Source organism: Musca domestica, unplaced genomic scaffold (assembly GCF_030504385.1).
Source record: "Musca domestica strain aabys unplaced genomic scaffold, Musca_domestica.polishedcontigs.V.1.1 58, whole genome shotgun sequence".
NCBI classification, from domain to species: Eukaryota; Metazoa; Arthropoda; class Insecta; order Diptera; family Muscidae; genus Musca; species Musca domestica.
Genome location: NW_026712360.1, coordinates 1677348 through 1697738, shown reverse-complemented (window position 1 = coordinate 1697738; position 20391 = coordinate 1677348). Strand labels below are relative to the sequence as shown.

Below are 20391 nucleotides of genomic sequence, written 5' to 3'. Positions count from 1 at the left end.
GTTATAAGTAGTATATTAAGCATTCACAAATATAGTGCCTAATTTAGGGCGTAAATCAAAGCAAAATATAAATACATTCGTAGAGTTAGTAAATTTATTTTCATATCAAACATCAAATATTTACAATATCTCACTTAAAACTAGAAGAAGCTTCTCTCTGAATCTCTAAATTAATCCGTTCACATTTTTTTTAAATTTAAATTTAATTTGTTCCCCCGGCAGTTAAATAAATTTAAAATATTCCTACAATTTCAATAACTTATAATGCCTATATTTATGAATACAAATTTCGATTAGCAAACAAAACAAACCCATTCCGCACAATAGACCCCATATGATGAAAAGCAGTCGCAAATGTTCCAAACCAGCCGATGAATGTTCCTGAGTTTCCGCGAGACGTTTTATAAAACCCGCCGATACGGCATATTGAAATGTCTCATGTTCGTATTTTTGCAGCAAGCCATTCGAATGGGTGCGAAAGAGAAAATACTCCAAATCACGCCACACGGCCGAATCCATTTGTATGGGATAGGCCAGATGATAGGAACCAAAACAAATATCAGAAAATTTAAACACCTTTTGTTTTAGATGTTTTTGGGCCTCATCCAGAAAATGCCAGGTGTCATCGGTGACAAAATAGGCAAAACTTTTGTTGAACTGAATCTGGTGTGCGACAAAGGTGTGGCTGTCAACGGGCCGTATTAGTTTTCCAAATTCCTCGGGCATGTGAAATCCCTCGGATAGCAAGAATTCCAATTCATAATCTATTATCATGACTGGCAGTTGGGCTTGAATCAGGTCCTCCATGGTGTTGATTTGGGCCCGAAAGAGACTTACCGTGAGGAAACTACCCAAATATGAGGTATAGTTGGCGGAGAGAAAAAAGCTAAAAAAGAAAAGCGTGGCATAGTAGAGGAAACGTTTTAAGGTAGCAACCTTTATGGCCTTGGGTGCGGTTATGCATATGATGTGGCAAAAATCCTCCAACCAGGCATCACTGAGCTGGCTAGGAAATTTCATTCTCAGTTCCTTGAACATTGAGGAGTCTAGGAAAATTCGTAAAAAATCTAGCAAGAGTAGAAACGAGAACACCAGCAATAGTATGCACCACACCTTCCAGCCGAACGGCTGTAGGATGTAGAGGAATGTGGATATGCTGTTTTGTAGCGGCACCATTAGACACCATTTGACCACCATTATGGGATAGCTTTTATCCAAATCATCATCGGTGTGGTAGAGGGCATAGGCATGAGCAGCCAAGTCAATTTTCCGGGAACGTACCAAATCCAGAACTTCTTTCATATTTACCACTTCATAACCATAGTTATCCCTTGGCATCTCGTATTCAGCAATGGAACCATTTAGGGAGTCAATGAAATCTTCCAGGATACGAAATGTGGTACCTTGCAATTGCAGACGCCCCATTTTGTCGTGGTATTTTATGACATGAGGCAGGTCCTGGCGCAGGGGAGTGTAAAACTTATAGCCTGCCACATCCTGATTGGCTGACATGACTTTTTGGAACTGCCGCCGAACATAGACCGTGAAATCCGTCAGATTTATCATCTGAAAGTGGGGAAATTGTTCGGTGCCAGCCAATTCGTTTTGACCATTCGGCTGCTGATAGTAGACCATGCTGTTGGCAAAGCTACCCAGGTACAGCAGGTGGGCAAGCCTCTCGATCTCCCGGAAATCGTATACCTTTGGCACATATATAAAGACGGAGAAGTAAAAATGACGTCCCGTCATAACACGACTATGGACATGCATGATGGGATCATCCGGCCCTGTGGTGAGTACAAATGCCACAGAGTTACGCTTCGATGCTGTCCTTATGATGCGCACATCACTGCGATTGGTCCAAACATATTGAGCCTCGCCGGATCCATCCTGGATGCGTTTTATGAATCTATCCAAATGCTCCGTGTGCTGTGTGGTCATCAGTTGGCTAAGGAACCAAATGTTGCCTTGGGCCTTCAATACGGGATACAGTTTTAGGATGAAATTTGCGATGAAGGTATCATTCCAAGGCAGCGAGGGTGAGGGGAAACAGGATAAGCCAAGGATGGCGATTATTAATTTTCGAACGTTCATTGTTGACGATTTTTTGACAACTAAACCAGCCACGTGTTCTGTCTGCCTACCATCCCGGCAGACATGAAAATGAAGAAGCCACTTTGGGGGACATGTATTAACAATGCCCCTGGGAGTTGCATTCCTCGGTGGGATACATGAGAACATCGGAACTTGTGTCAGGTAAACAAAGCCAAGGAAATGCCAAGGAATCGGCAAGTCATTCAGTTTACAATGAACATTCGAAGACTGGCAGTCGCCGTGATAAGTTTAGCCCTATTTCCCAACCCCGCACTGCAATGGAACGAAGACTTCATTTTCAATTTCATCATGCAGTTCTACCCCATGCTACAGTCCATGGGCAACATTTGGTTTCTAAGTCCGCGGATGACCACGGAACATACCGAACATTTGGATAGTTTCATAAAACGCATTCAGGATGCCACCGGGGAACCCCAATACGTATGGACCAATCGCAGCGATGTGAGAATGATTCGTACCGCAGCCAAGCGGAATTGCATGGTTGTGGTCTTCACCACCGATGCTGAGGATCCCATAATGTATACCCACAATCGGGTAATGACAGGACGTCATTTTGGCCTTTCACTCATCATCTACGCTCCCAAGGTGAGCAGCATAAAGGACATCGAGCGGCTTTGCTATGTCCTGTACAAAGGGAACTTTGTCAATGGCATGGTGTACTTCCAACAAACCAATGGACGAAACGAACTCTTTGGCCACGAACAATTTCCAGAATTTGTGATGGAAAATCGTACCGATTTTATGGCCTATGTCAGGAGGCAGTACAAAAAAGCGTTAGCGGCCTCTCAGGATGTGGGTGGTTATAAGTTCTACACACCACTGCGTCAGGATTTGCCGCATGTCATAAAATACAAGGATAAGGGGGGCAGGGCCCAGATGCAGGGCACCACATTTCGTATCCTGGATGATTTTGTGGAATCCCTGAATGGTACCATAGTAGAATATCAAATGCCCCCCGACAACTATGGTGGAGATGTGGTAAATATGAAAGCTGTCTTGGAGTTGGTGCGTAGTCGGAAAATTGACTTGGCTGCCCATGCCTATGCCCTCTACCACACCGATGATGATTTGGATAAAAGCTATCCCATAATGGTGGTCAAATGGTGTCTAATGGTGCCACTACAAAACAGCATATCCACATTTCTCTATGTCCTGCAGCCGTTCGAATGGAAGGTGTGGCTGGTAATAATTGTTGTTTTGTTCGCACTACAAATCATGGACCTGTTTAAAATCACCCTGGAAACTATTATCCTCAGGGCTCAACGCAAAGAATATTTCAGTCGTGTCATTGAGGCTTGGTTGGATGATTACTGTGTTGTCCTGGGCATAACCACACCCAAGCCCATACAGGTTCCGGTCCTTAAACGTTTTCTATTCTACATTACCCTTTTCTACTTTAGCTTCTTCCTCTCCGCCAACTATACCTCATATTTGGGTAGCTTTCTCACGGTGAGTCTGTTTCGTGCCCAAATCAACACCATGGAGGACCTGATTCAGGCCCAATTGCCCGTCATGATAATCGATTATGAGCTGGAATTTTTACTTTCCGAGGGTTTTCAAATGCCCGAGGAGTTTGGTAAACTAATACGGCCCGTTGACAGCCACACTTTTGTCACACACCGGATTCAATTCAACAAAAGTTTTGCCTATTTTGTCACCGACGATACCTGGCACTTTCTGGATGAGGCCCAAAAACATTTGAAGCAAAAGGTGTTTAAATTTTCCGATATTTGTTTTGGTTCCTATCATCTGGCCTATCCCATACAAATGGATTCGCCCGTGTGGCGTGATTTGGAGTATTTCCTATTTCGCACCCATTCGAATGGTTTGCTGCAGAAATACGAACATGAGACATTTCAATATGCCGTGTCGGCAGGTTATATACAACGTTTGGCCGAGGCTCATGATACAACTGCGGCGGGAATTGAGCATTTACGTTTGCTATTTATTATATGGGCTCTAATGTGTTCTGCCGCTTGGTTGTGCCTGTTTTTGGAGATTTTGGTATATAAATGTAGAAAAACGAGGATTTCGAAAGGGGGGAAATGAAAAACTGACATTTTTTCTGGTCCACAGGGATTATGAATTGAAACAGAGGGAAGAAGTGAAGTGCGGGGTGTGTGTTTAATGAATTGGCAATAAAATGTATCAAATGCAGCCAAAAAATGTGTTTTCTTTTGTGAATCCGAGGGGACCCATTCAGAGCTGGGATGTTTTAATTTTTATTTTAAGTTCCAAACACAAATATGTGCAAAATTCATAATCTGAAGCGTGTTACCTAAAATATAGAGCGCCACCTTTAAGACCGTTTGTATAATGCTGTTAGACTTTTCAAAAAACCATAAAGTGGGTGAGGCCGTTATGTGGCGGCCATACCAAAGCGGTGCTTCAATGTTTGTCATCTATCAAATCTACTTAAATACCATGTATGGTCGATGACATATGTGAAAGGTTGAACCCCTATCTCGCGAAGCTTGACGCATACTTCTACGCGAGGAATATGAAAATGTTCGCCACGAAATCAAAGGCCACACTCTTTACAATAAGTTTGCGGAGATGAAAACACTGCTGAATGGGCAGGTCGAGGGAAATTTAATAGCGATCACGAACTATCCCAAGATTCTAGGGGTCATATTCAACAGCATGTTCAAGTCGTTCGCGCAAGCCACAGCTATCTGCTGAAAAGTAGGAACAAGGTTCTCAAGGCGCTAGCTGGCAGCACTTGGGGTGCGGACAAGGAAACCTTGTTGACCTCTTATAACGCGTTAGGTCTGTGATTTGTCGTCAGCTATGTGGCTCTAGTTCGAAAGCCTGTTCAAGTCGTCCACGCAAGCCACAGCCATCTGCGATAAGATGGAAAGTATGAACAAGGTCCTCAAGGCGCTAACCGGCAAGAAGGACAAAGAAACCTTGTTGACCTCTTATAACGCGATAGGTCTCTGGTCTGTGGTCAGTGTGTATGCGGCTCTAGTGTGGTCTGCGAATACTAGTGCTACACAGTGGAGCACATCAAAACCTGCCACAATTCTGCCATGAGAACTGCGACAGGGTGCTTGCTCATGACACCAGTGGACCATCCACATGAGGTGGCGAAAATCCTTCATATGCTCTCGTTGCAGTATCGGCTTCGGTGTTACCATGAGAGTCATCCCAACCATCGTATGGTGGATACAACTCCCCCACCTAGGCGTGTCTGGAAGTATATACACGATCGAGAGAGGGAGGTCCAACGCTATAAGAGAGAACCTTTAGATCCTGAAGCATATCAGACGGGTCTGAGTGACATTCATACCGATGCAGTCGCAGATGCTATCAGCAATTACAGGATGAATGCCGTCCTCGGAGTCCACCCCTCCCATCCATTGCAGCAGAAGAACGCCAGTTGCTTAGACAAACCAGGGTAGTTTTGGCGAAATTACGTTCAGGATGGTGTAGTAGTCTCAATTCATATTGGGCACGAATTGAGGAATATATGCGTGACGTCTGACCGGCGTGTGATAAGAAGATCTCTGACTACAGTCCGTTTAATTACCCGAATTTTTAAACCTGGAGCTTGAACCAGATTAGCAGAACACAAACATCCATATGTACTACTGCTGCCACAACAACAACTAAAATACCAAATTTGAAATAATTTCGTGGATAAATGTGACTAGGTTTATGAAAATACCGAACTTCGGTGGGTATCTTTATATGGGAGCTATACCTAAACATGGATCTATGGGGGCTATACTAAAAGGTGGACCGATATATCTCACTTTCAATACTAACCATCCTAGAGATATTTGGTATTCAAAGTTCGTATTGGATATTACAGCCTATGACAGAAAATTGTCCGTGCAGGTCCACGTCTTCCTATAGCCCCCCATATAACGGTACCGATATTCGGTATTTTGATGATTTTAGCGACATGATTCACCGGAAATGTTTCAAATTTGGTGTTTGAAGTTCGTAATGGATACTACAACCTATGACAGAAATGTATCTATGAAGGTCCACGTCTTCGTATAGCCCCCATATATCAGTACCTCCCGATATTCGATATTTTGATGATTTTAGCATCATTATTCACCGGAATTGTTTAAAATTTGGTATTTGAAGTTCGCAATGGATATTACAGTTTATGACAGAAAATTGACTATGCAGGTCCACGTCTTCGTATAGCCCCCATATAACGGTACCTCCCAATATTCGGTATTCTTTGATTTTAGCGACATTATTCACCGGAAATGTTTTAAATTTGGTATTTGAGGTTCGTAATGGATACTACAGTCTATGACAGAAAATTGTCCATGCAGGTCCAAGCCTTTGTATAGCCCCCATATAACGGTACCTTCCTATATTCGGTATTTTGATGATTTTAGTGGCATTATTCTAGTCTAAGACGAATATTTAGGGATGTAACAAACGGAATGACAAAGTTAATATATCCTCCTTTTCAAGGTGAAGGATATAATAAATTTTTGGAAATCTAGAACTTCAAAAACAGATGGCGCTGTCGTTTTTTTTTATTATTTTTCAACACATTTAATTTATGATAACTTCTCGTGTATTCACCCCATTTAGCCACACCTCACCTAAAAACACCAGCATTGGTTGTTAGTGTTCCGCGAAAAGTGTTGCATTTTAAATTAATTAAATTAAAACCGATTCATGTTCATAAAAAATGTTTTCATATTTAATATTCTCCCTGGGAATCATGACACTATCTAGATGGACATTCATAAATCCTGTTCATAATTGTAAATTAGTTTCAAACTAACATCCCGTAGACATGGAACTGAAAATTCTTGCATATGTGTTATGTGGCTGCCTATCTTTGGCCACTTCATGGGATTTTCAATATTTGTATGGATTTTTGGATTCCTATATAAATCGGACATCGGTATCCGAAATTGTGTGGTTTATAAGTCAAGCATTGGAGAGTGAACAACTGGAGGAGGTGGATGGTTTCATGAAAGGTCTTTCGCAGCGCAACTATTTGACACAATTTGTGTGGACCGAATGGATGGATGTTCGCATGGTGGAGATCGGTTGCAAACGGGTGTCTACAGCAGTGGTGATAACAACGGGACTGGAGGATCCCATTATGAAGGTCCACAATGATTTACTCATCGAAAGACATTTTTATATTGGTCTATTGCTCTTCACCCAAAAAGTCGGAGATGTGAAATCAATTGAAAAATTGGCCAGGAATTTAAGCCAACGGAATTTTGTCAATACATTTATATTTTTTGATTCCATTGGAGGTGTGGCGAATCTGTTTGGTTTCCAACAATTTCCAGAATTTGAGTTGAAAAATTACACCGACTATAACTTATGGTTTGCAAAGGAATTCAAACAATTGGCTTTGGCTGCCCTCGACACAGGAGGCTATAAATGGTATACCCCCATGGAACAGGATATTCCAGGAGTTTTTAGCTACCTGACAGCAAATGGGGCCAGACAGATTCAAGGTACCAGTTATACCATACTAAAGAGTTTCATGGACTCCATAAATGGTCGTTTAGTGGAATATCCCAAAAACAAATCCGCAAATGATGTTGTCAACATGCAGAATGTCATGTCTTTGGTTCGCAGCCGGAAAATCCACATCTCTGCCCATGCCTATGCCTTATTCCAAAAAGATAAGCTACTGGAAAAAAGCTATCCATTGCTGGTGGTCAAATGGTGTCTAATGGTACCCCTAAGGAATGAACTATCCACCAATTTGTATGCCCTGCAGCCATTCGAGTGCCAGGTATGGCTCATGGTGGTATTGGTCTTATTTTTGCTATGCTCCATGGATTTCCTGATGTGGCATCTAGGACAGAAATCTCTTCATTTCCTGGATTTGTGGTTAAACGACATGTGTTTTTTACTTAACCTCAGTCCCACATTTCCCCTCTCCAACCCAGGCTGTTGGCAACGTTTTCTTTATAATTTTTCGATTTTTTTCTTTGGATTTTTCATAACTTCCCTCTACTGCTCCTATCTGGGATCCGCCTTGACTGTCAGTTTATTTCGCGAGCAAATCAACACCCTGGAGGACATAATACGCCTACAGCTGCCCATCATGATAATCGATTATGAATTGGAATTTTTGGAATCTCAAGGTTTCCCATTACAACCGGAGTTCCTGCAATTGCTGCTGGTTGTCAACTCCTCGTTCTTCTATGCCCATCAGCTATCGATGAATGTAAGTTTCGGGTATTTTACCACCGAAGATCGCTGGCATTTTTTGCAATACTCCCAAAAACACTTGAAGCAGAGGCACTTCAAATTTTCCCAGATATGCTTCGGGTCGTACCATTTGGCCTATGTCATGGAAAAGGATTCACCGATTTGGCGTAATTTGGAATATTTCATTTTTCGTATTCATTCATCGGGTCTGTATCAGGTTTATGAGCAGAAGGCATTGTATCATGCCGTCAAGTCGGGCCAGCTGAGGATCATCAGGGCAGCTGGTGAATATCAGGCTGTTGGTATGGATCATTTGGTGGTAATATTTGCCTTGATGTTGGGGATATATGTTTTGGGAGGGTTGTGTTTAATTTTGGAAATTATTTGTCACGCGAAGAGGAGAAGAAGGAATTGAAAATAAATTAAATTTTGAGGAAATACATTTTTTAATTTTTTTATTTAATTTTATATATTTTTTAATGCATAAATGTGTTTTTCAGACTCCTCGCTATATTACTCTTTAAAGCAGGCCCAGTCTTGAACAGGCACTGGTGCCTTCAATGAGAGCAGTTCTCTCCACACACATAATCAGAATGATTTAAAAACAATGTTTTGAGAGAGTAATGTATGGGAGCTAAAAAAGTACTCTTTATTGTCTGGCGCTGCTTAAGGGTCATTCCATGTTTCTTCAATAAATAAATACATTTCAGGTCTTCCAAAGACATTAACCATTACAGAGGACTTAAATGTGTAACAGATTTTGCAGAGCGCTTTTAGAAATAAAAAAAAATCGAGAGATTTTCTGTCGATAGTAGAGGTGGAAAAGATTGTTTCTTGATAGAAAGAATTTAGAAGTTCTAAATCAGAGCTGGTTGGCTAGCCCTGTTTTAAATCCTTTGAGATTTTTTTTTGTGGGCGGAGAGAGGGTCGCACTTTTATGTTCTCCCAATTTCCTTATTTCTGCTTACAGTTTAATCATTACACTGTTTTCAATGGCTCTTATTGTGTGTGTGTATGTGCAGAGAGAGAGAGAGAGAGAGAGAGAGAGAGACAGACAGACAGACAGACAGACAGACAGACAGACAGACAGACAGACAGAGAGAGGGTTACGTTCACAGAAGGCACACGTGACTGCATTTTCCTGGTTCTATTATAGATTGAGCTCATCGTTGCTTGAATTTCCTCCAATTGTTTCCGTTGTCGTTTCATGACATTTATCAGCCTGTCTCTGGGGATGCATACTTTGATGTTTTCCAAGAAGTGAAGGATAACTTTTCCTCTTTTGAAAGGACTGGGAGGGAGAAGAACAACTTGTAAATTAATATTAAAGGGATATTCAATGCGATTGAATGAATGGTAAGAAGGCCTCCAGAGGATCTCCCACATTTAAAGAGCTTTGAGAGCCGTATTAACGAATAAGAGATCTTAGAGAGTTCTTCCATCAAAAAAAGATGGCTTCTTCGCTGGATGAACATTGAGAGCCCCTCTAACGAGGACAAGGACTTTTGGAAGGATATATAAACAACAGAACGTCGAGGAGCCATCTAAAGAAGAACTAATGAACTTAGATAAATCTTTGAACAATTTTCTAGAAGACCGTTCCGGCCTTCATATCAATTTTATGTTGATTTAAAAAGATTTGAGAAAACTTGAGAGAAAATAAGGCTTTTTAGAGGACTTCTAAAAAACGCAGGGCTTTGAGAGACCATCTATAGAAAGACCTTTGAGAGGTCATATAAAGACTAGATATAACGAATAGAAGACTTTTAAGGAGTTAGAAGAGTTTTGAGAAGAAAGAAAATAATGTTTTTGAAAGACTTCTAAAGAATAGAAGAGCTTTGAGAAGCGCTCCCAAGAAAGACCTTTGGTGCCCTAGGATAGCTCTTCTGTGCTAAATAACCTTAGAGCCGTATCCCAGGTGATACATGATTTCTAAGAGGTCTCGAAGCTAGAAGACTTTTGATAGGTCTTCTTAAGAAAATAGAAGCTTTGAGAAACCTTCTCCCTAATAGAAGAACTTTGAAAGATCTTCTGACGAGTAGAGATCCTTTGACAGTTTCTCCAAAAATGAAAGATCTTAGCTGATCTTTTAGTATTCTATCTTCTGAAGGGACTTCCAATAGAAAAAAGCATTGAGAGATCTTAAAAATAATCAAAAAAGCTTAGAGGGGTTTTGAACAAATCAAAAAGCTTTGAGAGGACATTGAAAGAAAATAACATTTTGAATGGCTTCTAAGGAAACGAAGAGATTTGAGAGACGCTCCATAAAAAGGTTTTTTTGGCCCTAAGAGAGCTCTTCTAGAAATAGAATAACCTTTGAGGAGTATCCCTGTTGATAGATTATTTCTGAGAGGTCTCGGGACTAGAAGACCTTTGAAAGGTCTACTTAAGAAAATTAAAGCTTTGAGAAGCCTTCTACCTAATAGAAGAACATTGAGAGACCTTCTGACGAGCAGAGAACCTTTGACAGCTCCTTGAAAAAAATAGAAGATCTTGGCAGATTTTTCAGAGAATAAAAGATAATATACCTATATCTAAGAAACAACTGGGATAGGTCTTTAATTAACCACAAAGCTTTTAAAGGATCTTCACTGCAATATAAAGCCTTTCAGAAAATTTATGTCAAAATTTAAGCTCTTGGAGAGCTTTCCTTGCGAATGGTATCCGAGAGGATAGATGACATCTGAGACGTCTTTTATCCAGAGAATAACTTGGAGAGATTTTCTAGTGAATACAAGAATGTCAAGAGGTCTTCTATAAAATAGGAAGCTATTCTGGAGTCGTTGATCGAATATTGTATTCTTTCTTTTATCTTGAGGCCTTTCTATCTACTAAAAGGCGTTTAGAGGGGGATCTATCCTCCAGAAAACCTACGAGTGACTTCTTTCCTATAGACGTCCTTTAGATGACCTACCTATCCTATAAAAGTCCTATAGAGGACCTATATATCCTATAGAAGTCCTTTAGAGGACCTATGTATCCTATGGAAGTCCTTTTAAGGACCTTCTTATAATAATGGACCTTTAGAGAGTTATCTAGCCTATAAGAGTGCTTTAAACGATATCATATTCTATAGAAGACCTAAGACAGTCGTCCTTAGGAAGACTTTTAAGGGGATCTTCTACGCTATTGAAGGTCTTTTGACGATCTTCCGCACTATAGTCTTAGATCCTATAGAATACGTTCCCATCTCATACATCTAAGGTGGTCTTATATTCTATAGAATACCTGTACAGGGTCCTCTATCCTATATAATACCTAAAATAGCCCTCTATCCTATAAAAAACCTATGAAAGTCATCTATCCTATAAAAGACTCTTGGAAGGTCTTCTATCCCTTGAGAGGGTCTCTATCTATTAGAAGTGCTTAAAATGCGTTCAATGAAGACTTTTAATAGGTCCCCTCCCTTAAAAGGTCCTTTAGAATACTTTCCCCTTTAAGAAGACCTATAGAAGGTTTCTACCTAAATAATATTTAGAAGGTCTTCTATCGGGGAAATACCTCCGAGAAGTCTTATGCCCAAAGGTGACCCCTAATTGCCGAGTTTCTGACATAAACTACCTAACTTCTGACATAAACTTATAACTTATCCCATTGTGTTGGGGTGACTGTTCAATCTACAAATTCGTATCCTTGACTTGTTTCTAAGGTGAAGTTCAAGGACCTCCAATGGAAGAATATTTTAAATTTCATTTAAAAATAACTTCCTCCATCACACAAATCCTCACTAAAAATATCAAAAACAAGCCTCGAAGGCATAGGGAAGCATGTTCATATTACAAATACAACTCCCCAAGGATGCATTGGATGAGCCAACGAAAAGCTTGTCTATCGCTTGGCAAACGGAACAAATCATTTGTTAAAGAAACGTCGTCAAGCAATGGATATTTTACGGCAAAACGTCAACACAACCTGGGACACCGCCTTCCTTATGGGTTACATATTACCTCTGGTGGCTTATATAAAAATACCCGAAGTGATTTGGTTCATATCGGAGCGCTTGAACGGGGAACACCATGAGAATTTGGAGAATTTCATGCTAACACTGCATGCGAGAACATTTGTGCCCCAAAAGGTGCTGACCAACACCCTGAGCGATCGCATTATGCAAACGGACAGTAAAAGGAATTATTTGGGCGTTGTCCTCACCACCTCTGCCGATGATCCCATTTTGGATGTACACAATTTGGTGCTGAAGGGACGTCATGGATATTTGAATTTTGTAGTCATTGTCGACAGAATCGATGATTTTCGCATTGCGGAGGAGACCCTCTATGTGCTGGAGAGGAATAACTTTGAACTCAGCCTGCTCTATGTTGGCTATAGGAATGGCTCATCGGATTTATATGGCATCACCAGTTTTCCTGAGATACACATTGCTAAGCGTACCAATTTGTTTAGCACCTTCAGTAGCAGCATGAGTAAGGTGTCTAGTGGTGGCTGGGATGCCTATGGCTATAAATATAAGACTCCATTACGCCAGGATGTCCCCTATGTTTTCAGCTCCCATGATGGCCAGGGTAATGTGGTGCAGCGTGGCATATCCTTTAGTATATTGAATGTCTTCTTGGAATATGTCAATGCCTCCATGGAGGTGTATGAAATGCCCAAGGACCCGTTGGGAGGAGATGTTATCGATATGCGAGCAGCTTTGAATTTGATACGAAATGGTGAGGTTATTATCCTGAGTCATGCCTATGCCCTGTTTAGCACCGATGACAATTTGGATATCAGTTATCCCATAATGGTCGTGCGCTGGTGCATTATGGTGCCGCAATGGAATCGGGAATCAACATTTTACTATGCCCTCAAACCCTTTACAAATGCAATATGGTATGCTGTGCTGGGCACCTTTGTCATACTCTGCATCATCGATGGCCTTTGGATATATGTTCAGTCGCTGGGAAAGCGCACGGTCGTCAAAAGGAATGTCCTTATATGGCTCATACGAGACAGTGTGCTGGAGAATTTTTGTTTCATCATCAACATAGCAGCCAGTCGGACCATTAAAAATCCCTCCATAATGAGATTTCTCTTCTATGCAGCGGTATGGTTCCATGGTTTCTTTTTGACAGCCAACTATACCTCGCTGCTGGGCAGTATTCTCACCGTGACCATATTTCGTGGACAAATCAATACCATGGAAGACTTGATAAGGGCAAACATCTCCGTGATGATAATCGACTATGAATATGATTTTCTAATGTCCGGAGGTTTGAATTTAAGCCAAGATTTCCTGCGGCTCATCAGGCAGGTGGACAGTGCCACCTTTGCCCAACACCAGCTAAGGCTAAACAAAAGCTATGCTTATTTTGTCACCGATGATGTTTGGAATTTTCTGGCCATGCAACAGGGCCATCTGAAGCAGGGCCTCTTCAAGTTAACGGATATTTGTTTTGGTTCGTTTTATTTGGGTTTTCCCATGGAACCAGATACACCTGTGAAACGTTCCATGGAGTATTTTATACGCAATATGTATTCGTCTGGCCTGCTGGAGTACTTTGAGAATAATGCCTTCGATCATGCATTGCAGGCAGGTTTGGTGCAACATTTCAATACCGACAAGGAGTATACTTCGGCCCACATGGAACATGTTATGATTGTTTTTGTGGTGTTGTTTGTTGTCTATATTGTCAGTGTGTTGACGTTTTTCATGGAATGTGGTTATGCCTGGTTGAAGGGCAAGCGGGGAAAATAATTTGATGGGGGTTGAAGAGAAATAAAGATATATGTGTGTATGAGTGTCTGCTTTTGTGTGTGTGTTTCTATTTTAAACAGATTTCTTTTAGTCTTCTGGATAAAGGCCTTAAGTCAGCGCTGGCCAACAATCCGCCCATGGGAAATTCACCACACCTCACATACAATTATAGTTTTGTGTAAAAAACTCCCCTTGTTCAGTGAAATCACCACCAGAACTGCTATCTTTTTTACCAACAACAAATTAGCTTTGCAGATAGTAGCTGAAGCAGGAAGTCCATGATTCTCTATTTCGCAAAGGAGTAGCACACATAATGCTTACTGAGCGGAGAGAGAGATTTTCTATTTTGCAAAGAAGTAGTACAAACAATTTTTACTGAGAGAGAGGAAGAGAGAGAGATAGAATTACCCTCTCTCGATGTTCATGTTTAATCAAGGCTTTTTATTGCCAGTGGTTGGCTAGCTCTGTCTTAAATCTTCTAACTTTCGAAGATCTTCTTGTCTTCCCGACCCGTATTAAACCTGTATCTAAGGAACAACTGTGGAAGGTCTTTTATCCAACACAAAGCTTTTAAGAGATCTTCATTGGAATATAAAGCTTTTGAGAAAATCTTTGTCAATATTTAGGCCCTTGGAAAGCTTTTCCAGTGGAAAGAAGACATATGATAAATGAACTATGAGGGGTATGCCAGAGGATAGATGACTTCTGAGAGGACTAGAGACTAGAAGACTTTTGAGAGGTCTTCTTAAGAAAATTAAAGCTTTGAGAAACCTTCTCCCCAATAGAAGAACTTTGAGAGACCTTCTGATGAGCAGAGAACCTTTGACAGCTCCTTAATAAAATAGAAGATCGTGGCAGATTTTTCAGAGAATAGAAGATCTTGGCAGATTTTTCAGAGAATAGAAGATAATATACCTTTATCTAAGGAACAACTGTGGTAGGTTTTTTTTTACCCAACACAAAGCTTTTAAGAGATCTTCACTAGAATATAAAGCCGGTGAAAAAATGCTATAAAAGCTGAGCTCTTCTAGCGAATAGATGACATATGGTAAATGACAGATGAGCGGTACATCAGAGTATAGATCACTTTTGAGATGTCTTCTATCCATAGAATACATTGGAGAAATTTTCTAGAGAAAATAATACCGTCAAGAGGTCTTCTATACAAAAGGAAGCTTTTCCGGAGTCGTAGGGTCTTTTTCCATAAGAGCACAGCTAAAGGCCTTTATATCTACAAGAGGACGTTTAGAGTGGTATCTATTCTCTAGAAAATCTAGCCTATAGAAGTCCTTTAGAGGACCTTCTTTTTATAATGGACCTTCAGAGAGATATCTATTTTATAAGAGCCCCTTAAATGATATCTTATTCTCTAGAAGACCTAAGATAGTCGTCTCTACTATAGAAGGTCCTGTATCATAAAGAAGCCCATTGATGTAAGATGATCTTATATTCTATAGAATACCTATACAGAGTTCTCTATCCTATATAACACCTAAAAAAATAAAAACTCTATTGTAGACCTTAAACCTTATATTAAAGACCTTCAAATTTTTTATAAAAAATCTTCAAATCTTCTATGGAAGACGTTAGCATCTACCTTGGAAGGTCTCTAGTTCCCCACAGAAAATCTTGAAAGGAAGATTTTCACGTCTTCTATAGAAGTTCTAAGGTCTTGAATTAAAGACTTTCAAGTTTTTTAAGCTTCAAATCTTCTATGGATGGCCTTCAAGCTCTCTACAGAAAACATTCAAATTATCAAAAAAAAAAAAGACCTTCAAGTCTTCCATGGTGGACCTTAAAGACTCACATTAAGGGCTTCCAAGTTTTTTATAACAAATCCTCATGTCTCCTATGAAAGACGTTAGAATCTACCTTGGAAGACCTTCAATTCCCCTGCAGAAAACCTTCAAATTTTCAAATGAAGACATTCAAGACTTTTACAAAATACTTTCAAGTTTTTGAAGAGAGCCTTCAAGTTCTCTAAGAATCACCTTCAAGTCCTACCTAGGAAGACCCTCAAGTCCTCTACATAATACCTTCAAACCCTCAAGAGAAGATATTTTAGTCTCCTAAGAAGTCTTCTCTGTCAAGTCTTCTTCAATCCAATCTACAATCTTCTACGGAAAATGCTATCATCTACCTTGGAATGCCTTCAAGTCCTCTATAGAAAATCTTCATAGTGAGACATTTAAGATTTCGAGGAAAGACATTCAATTTTTTTAGAGATCCTTCAAGTTCTCTAAGAAAAACCTCTCAAGTCTTCTCCAATTCAATCTCCAATCTTTTGCGTAAAATGTTATCACCTACCTTGGAATGCATTCAAGTCCTCTACAGAAAACCTTCATATCCTCAAATGAAGATATTTTAGTCTCCTAAGAAAGGCTTTGAAGTCTTCTATGTAAATCTCCAATTTTCTACGGAGACGTTAGGATTTACCTTGGAAGACCTTCAAGTCCCCTACAGAAAACCTTCAAATATTAAAAGAAAGACATTCAAGATGTTTAACAAAGATCTTCAAGTTTTTTTTATGAGATCCTTTAAGTTCTCCAAGGAAGACCTTCAAGTTTTTTAATAGGGCCTTTAAGATCTCTAAGGAAGACCTCCAAGTCTTCTCCGGAAATCCTTTAAGTCTCCCAACAAAGACTTTCAAGTCTTCTATGCAAATGTCAAATCTTCTAGGGAAGACGTTAGCATCTACCTTAGAAGACCTTCAAGTTCTCTATAGAAAACCTTCAAATCTTCAAAAGAAGACCTTAAAATTGTCTATGGAGAACTTTTAAGGCTTCTATTCAAAACTATCACTTTTATATTAAAAAATCTTCAAATCTTTTATGGATAACCTTTGGTAGATACTAAGGAAGATACTTGGGAGGTCTTCAATAGAAAACCTTCTTCAAAGAAAGACATTCCAGTCTATTAAGAAAGACCTCAAGTTTTCTGAGGAATCCTTCAAGTTGTCTAAGGAAAACCTACAAGTCTTATGAGGAATTCCTTCAAGAAAGTCCTCCACATCTTCTGTGCAAGATCTTCTAGTTTTCTTTAGAAGACCTTCAAGTCATCTGTTTAAGACCTTCGCAAATGAGGATTTTCAGTTCTAATGGACATCAGATTTTTTATGAGAAACCCTCCATGTCTTCCATGATAGATTTTCAAGTCTTCTGTAAAAGATCTCCTCCAGAGAAAATGAGTCTTCTCTCAAATTTTAATTTAAAGACATTCAAGTCTTCATATCGGAGGAAAACTTTTAAATACTCTTTATAAAATTTTTATTCTTGCCCAGAATTTCTCCGTCCTCATCCCCGAAATTTATAAAAAAAAATAAAAATTTTTACCATTTCTTTTTTTCATTTCTAAGTTCCGTTAAATTTATTGCAAAATTTTGTGGCATGTAGCTTACAAAACTCCCGTAACTTTCGACATGTGGCCTGACCCTGAAATTCAAAAGCAAATACGGCAATACTTAACAGCACACCCATGGCCCATAGGAGCCAAATGGAACGGAAAAAACTTAACGACAGAGGCGGTAATATTTCATCCACGGTCATCATGTGGACATAGCCCAAGTGCAGGGCATCAGCAAATGCCTCATTTTCCCAGTGATCGATGAGACCCACATCGGAGGCCAGCAAAATAAAGGTCTGCAGCGGGCGGGCCAAGTGAGAATCTTTCTGTATGGGATATATGTGATAATAGGGTCCAATGCAAATATCCGAAAGGCGGAATATGGGTTTGCGCAGATAGCGCTGCTGTATATTGATGAAATTCCAACGATCAGTTTGGGTGCTATAGCCATAGGTGGTGTTCAAGCGATCCCTATGCATATCCATTTGGGGCTTGGTGGCATTGATGATCAGATCCATAAATGCTTGGGGGAAATTGTAATCCTTGAGCACCTGATACTCATAGGACATAATCATAATGGGCAGTTTGGCGGCGATGACATCTGCGATGGTATTGATTTGTGGTGGCTCCTTGGAGGCTGTCAGGAAGCTGGCCATTTTACTGACATACCAGTTGGTGGTGATGAAACCGAGCACAAAGAGAATGATAAAAATGAAACGCATGCGACAGCAGGCTAAGGTGAGTACCCGCAAGGGGGGTATTAGCAGCAGCGAGCATATGGCTTGTATAAATGACAGGCTTAAGTCGCGCTGGAGCGTTGGAGTACAAAACCAAATTCCCAGGGTTATGTAAGCAATGCTGAAGATAACCAAATACCAGGCATATGTTCGAAAACTGGATTTAATGAAACGATGGTCGGGTGTGCGATTGTGATAGGGTACCATTATGCACCAGTCATTGATGCCAATCGGATAGCTGGTGCCACTTTTCTTGGGCAGCATATCGGTGTAGGAATGTAGACTGATTTCCAAACGCTTGCCACCCACCTTGCGTATGATGTCACTCAAATTTACCGGCTGGGTGCCCAGTTCATTGGTTGTGGTCTCATTGAAGGTGGCATTGATAAATTCCACAAAGGAGGTGAACAACTTTCCTGACACCCCACTCACGAAGTGATTCTTGGTAATGAAACGCCGCGGCTTGGTCATGTAGAATACCCGGGGCAAATCATGGTGTATGGGTGTGCGTATTTCATAGCCCTTAAAATCCATATTGGAGGTAACGAAGAACTGTTCCGCTGTCCAGTTGTCGGTTAAATTCGCAATGCTCGGCTCAGGATATGGGTCGTGTATGAATATGCCATTACGTACGGTTAGCAGGGCCGTGTTAATGAATTGTTTTCTCCACACCCAGTGATATATTTGACATATGGTCTCGTAGAGCTCCTCGTTGCTATCCTCTCCCGCAAAGGGAAATAGAATAAAGAGAGTCCTTACATAACGCAAACCCTTTAGGCCAATCGATGCCACTCGCATTATGGGATCATTGGGCGCGGTGGTCAGGACCAAACACAGTGAGGGTATACTTAGAAATCCGTCCATATTTTCGGTATTATCCACCTTTATGGTTATCGGTATCGTGGGAAAGACATGCCAAAAATCGTGGAAAAACTCGGCAGCCGTATGCGTGTCCTTGGTCAATCGATCCGATACGAAAAACACGAAATTATTGAAATCGTTTAAATTATGTAAACTTCTGATGATTTCGATTAGCAAAGAGCTATTGACCATTTGCGGGTGAGAGTGGTTCGTTGCTCCATTGCTGCTTGGGATAACGTGGCTCGAGGTCAATATCAGCAAGGCTATGGTACTGTTCAGGGCCATTTGGATTGGGACACAAACTGCTGACTACTGCAAACGATTCGGCAATGCTATGAAGCCCAGATGCGGAAGTTGTTGCAATTTCCGTTTTTTGTTTTTTTTCTCCGTTCTCTCTGTTTTCAAGTGCCTACTTGCGTATTTTTTGCAATAAAATTTGTAATTTTTTTAATAATAGGACTTGCTGGTGTTAGGACATGAAATTGAAAGTTGCTACAAAATTGCAGGCACAGGGGCGTAGTTGGAGAGGGGGATTTTTTTTTAATTTCTTAAAATTGGGAAATTTCCCCATTTAGATAAAGGAAATTTCCCTTCTAGAAGGATATATGTCTACAGAAAGGGGTTTTAAGAGGTTTCGGCTTCGTTCGATCGGGCATAATTTCAAATCGCATTTTGCGGCTACACGTCCCTCCATTCAAAGTTTCAACATCTGTGTGAGTGGGTCATCACCTTTATTATCTTACCGTACGTTAGATACAAATTGGCACAGGATCACTGAATTGTAGACATGCGGAATTTTATGGCAGGTGGGAATTGATAATTTTTATATTTTTATACCCTCAGCCATATGGCTAGAGGGTGAGATAAAAAAACTGCAACAAAGTCAAACGCCATAATTTTTACATTTTTTTTAAATTTTATTGAATGAAAGGAAAAATGTCGGAGATAGCATCAAATTTTAGAATAAGTTTAGATTTGCTCGAATTGGTCACCTTTTGCACGAATTTTGGCCTTCAAACTGCCAATGAAACCAACACAAGCTGCCCGAATATTGCTCTACGGTATTTTGGCCCATTCCCGGCGAAGCGCTTGCTTGAGGTGATCGACACTTTGGTATTTTTTGGGGTCAAGCTTGCTTTCCAAAATACTCCAGGCGCAATAGTCCAACGGATTGGTATACGGAAATTTTTGGTGGCCATTGTACGCTGGAAATGAAACGAGGAATCTCATTTTGTAACCATTCTTGGGTTGCGCCTGCTGAGTGCGATGGTGCTGAGTCCTCTTGAAAAGTCCAAGGTCTGCGGCCAATATGTTTGCGTGCCCAAGGCTTTAATACACCCTTCAGAATATTTTCGATATAATATTTGGCATTTATTCTGATGCCACGGAGTGCGATGGTGCTGAGTCCTGTTGGAATGTCCAAGGTCTGTGGCCAAAATGTTTGCGTGCCCAAGGCTTTAATACACCCTCCAGAAT

At 40.5% G+C, this 20391-nt stretch overlaps 5 protein-coding genes across 5 annotated transcripts; 3 read left to right on the top strand and 2 right to left on the bottom strand.

Annotated features, from left to right (window-relative positions):
• Window positions 1-243: 243 nt before the first annotated feature.
• On the bottom strand, window positions 244-2094 carry LOC131805553 (uncharacterized). Its single transcript, XM_059128831.1, has one exon. The coding sequence runs from the start codon at window positions 2092-2094 to the stop codon at window positions 244-246; it is 1851 nt and encodes a 616-aa protein (XP_058984814.1).
• Window positions 2095-2403: 309 nt separating this feature from the next.
• Window positions 2404-6696, top strand: LOC131805552 (uncharacterized). Its single transcript, XM_059128830.1, has 2 exons — window positions 2404-4119; window positions 6682-6696. The coding sequence occupies exons 1-2, from the start codon at window positions 2404-2406 to the stop codon at window positions 6694-6696; spliced, it is 1731 nt and encodes a 576-aa protein (XP_058984813.1).
• A 193-nt stretch (window positions 6697-6889) lies between these two features.
• On the top strand, window positions 6890-8692 carry LOC131805551 (uncharacterized). The gene has a single exon (XM_059128828.1). The coding sequence runs from the start codon at window positions 6890-6892 to the stop codon at window positions 8690-8692; it is 1803 nt and encodes a 600-aa protein (XP_058984811.1).
• A 3465-nt stretch (window positions 8693-12157) lies between these two features.
• LOC131805550 (uncharacterized) lies at window positions 12158-13975 on the top strand. The gene has a single exon (XM_059128827.1). The coding sequence runs from the start codon at window positions 12158-12160 to the stop codon at window positions 13973-13975; it is 1818 nt and encodes a 605-aa protein (XP_058984810.1).
• A 3350-nt stretch (window positions 13976-17325) lies between these two features.
• LOC131805549 (uncharacterized) lies at window positions 17326-19200 on the bottom strand. Its single transcript, XM_059128826.1, has one exon. It carries the CDS (start codon window positions 19198-19200, stop codon window positions 17326-17328), a length of 1875 nt encoding a protein of 624 aa, XP_058984809.1.
• Between the last annotated feature and the right edge of the window lie 1191 nt (window positions 19201-20391).